Source organism: Neltuma alba, unplaced genomic scaffold (assembly GCF_004799145.2).
Source record: "Neltuma alba isolate B1F8T4 unplaced genomic scaffold, ASM479914v2 tig00010859_pilon, whole genome shotgun sequence".
Taxonomy (NCBI): Eukaryota; Viridiplantae; Streptophyta; class Magnoliopsida; order Fabales; family Fabaceae; genus Neltuma; species Neltuma alba.
The window spans coordinates 1-2,149 of NW_021635653.1; the positions used below are offsets into that span (position 1 = coordinate 1).

Here is a 2,149-nt window from a genome sequence, read left to right on the forward strand (position 1 = left end):
GAAGAGTAAATAAGAGTAGTTAAAACTTCCTTTTTAACCAAAAAATAAAAATAGGCTAATGCCAATTAAAAATCCCAATAAATAAATAAGGAAAGCATCAGTTCATCACAATCAGATGATGCTATTATTCCAGGGAAATCATTCCAGATCTGCGGCACTAATTCTGAGTAAGCTAGCATAACTATATACAGCAGACAATAGAATACACTTCATACATCCTTTTCACATGTTGAACGACAGAAGCTTGCCAAAGTTATGTTTCCTCATTATCCCACTTCTAAAGCAATAAACAAAAGATATTAAACTAGCTATCACTCTCAAGCAATCAACAAACAACTGATGAGGTAAGAAAGTGAGACGTCCCCTATATCGTTATCTTATTATAGAATCAAGAAACTATATCTAAACATAGCAGAACCCTATGGCAAAGGCGCCTTTCAAGCATGGGGTTCCAGCAGAGTCAAATATGCAAGTGAAAAACAGTCACATATTTCTTCAACTGGCATTTCTTTAGCTATATATTATAAAGGTTGAATAGGAAACACAAAACTTGCACAGTAAGCGAAGAATAAAATTTACCTTCTATCCTATTACTCGAATTAGAAGGAGTTCATCTCGAGACAGTAAGTCCTCCTCTTCACCAGCATCCTCACAGCAGTCCCATAAGGCTCTTCAAATGCTGTTGAAACCCAAGACAAATCAGACATTTCCTTCTTCCCCATGGGGGATGGCTCACTTGGCCTAATTGCAACAAGAGTTGCGCCCTTCAAAACAACCCCATCTGGCAATTCTATGTAGGGTGCGTACCAAAGCCTCATACTGAGGGCAGGAACAAGAGTCCTCTTTGATGCTGAAGAAGCTGAAAGAGGCTTCACCCTCAGCTCCTCCAACTGATCCCTATCCATGTATAACACACCCTGCCCATCAGCATCTGTCAAAACTAAATTGTCTAATGTTCTATGCTCTGAAATGATTGGCTGCAGCAAGTAGTGCCTTGCTGAAGCAGCAATCAAAGAGCTGATTGTCCAAACAACTCTAAGTTTCAGACCCCCGTTTGTGTAAAAAGAATCAGGTATGCTTCCATTGTCATCACCGCCATAGTTGACGCATAAGGCATCAGAATTCCCATCCTGAGAATTCAAAGACTTTCTTGGGTGAATGACCGAAGAAGCGCCTAAGATTACACAATTATCCAAAGTTGACCCAAAATCAGCTCTCCATTTTAACAAAACCCCGTCATCTATTCCTAATTCCCCACTGGGTAGCTCGATTCGAAGAAACCGAATCTCGTTGAAATTCTTCAAAACTTGAGTAGGGGAGTGATGGGTCACACCGCCTTGCTGGCCTTCCACGTCTTCACTCCCAACAGCAAGCGAGGATGACGAAGACGAAGAACCTGAACTCACAGAAGCCCTTCTGGGCCCTAACAACTGACCCAGAGCTTGAAGGGGCTTCACAATCCCACCAAACACTACCCTAAATAGATAAGAGAAGGGGCCGCGAGATTTGTCTGACGAGGCCGCAGAAGAAGAGGAATCGTCGTCGGATATAACACAGTCCACACGAACGACGACGTTTTCAACCTGGGGCACTAGAAAGTGGAATCGCCGGGAAACCACACAACACCGACCTAGGGCCTTGACATCGCCGATCCTGTTGAAGACGAGGAGAAGCAGAGAATCTGGGAGGCGATCGAAATGATCAATTTCGACCACATCCGGCTCCGGGTGAATTCTGGAGGTCGGATCTGGACGAAGGGAGGACATTGTAGAGATTAAAACGACAGATTGTTCAAAAGACGAATTGGGAAATATAGCCGAGATCAAGCTCAGAAATTTCGACGGTGTAAGGGCATGGGGCTCGGAAGGATGTCTGAAAGGAGTGGGTTGGAAGCAGATCTACATGGTATTAAATTGAGCAGGGAGAGATGGCAAAATAGGGAAAATCAGAATGTGAAGAGGAAAATGAGCAGAAAGAAGAATGGAAATGGTGGGGATTGTGGTAGAGTCACGGTTTGTCCTTAGAGAGAGATTGTGCGTTCGTGAGGGAAAAAATGCGTCCGTTGTGCATTTGTGTCTGTGTTTACAGGAAACTACTTTGCTTTTTCCTCCTAGTTATTCCTTTCTTGTGAGTTTGTGATTATATTTAC

At 43.1% G+C, this 2,149-nt stretch overlaps 1 protein-coding gene across 1 annotated transcript; it reads right to left on the bottom strand.

Moving 5' to 3' along the window:
- Nucleotides 1–518: 518 nt before the first annotated feature.
- Nucleotides 519–1,918, bottom strand: LOC114759533 (F-box protein At5g46170-like). Its single transcript, XM_028948727.1, has one exon. The coding sequence runs from the start codon at nucleotides 1,764–1,766 to the stop codon at nucleotides 600–602; it is 1,167 nt and encodes a 388-aa protein (XP_028804560.1). The 5' UTR covers nucleotides 1,767–1,918; the 3' UTR covers nucleotides 519–599.
- Between the last annotated feature and the right edge of the window lie 231 nt (nucleotides 1,919–2,149).

What these genes read in the sequence shown, in the direction of transcription:
- LOC114759533 (XM_028948727.1), bottom strand. Translation starts at nt 1,766, where the DNA reads ATGTCCTCCCTTCGTCCAGATCCGACCTCCAGAATTCACCCGGAGCCG.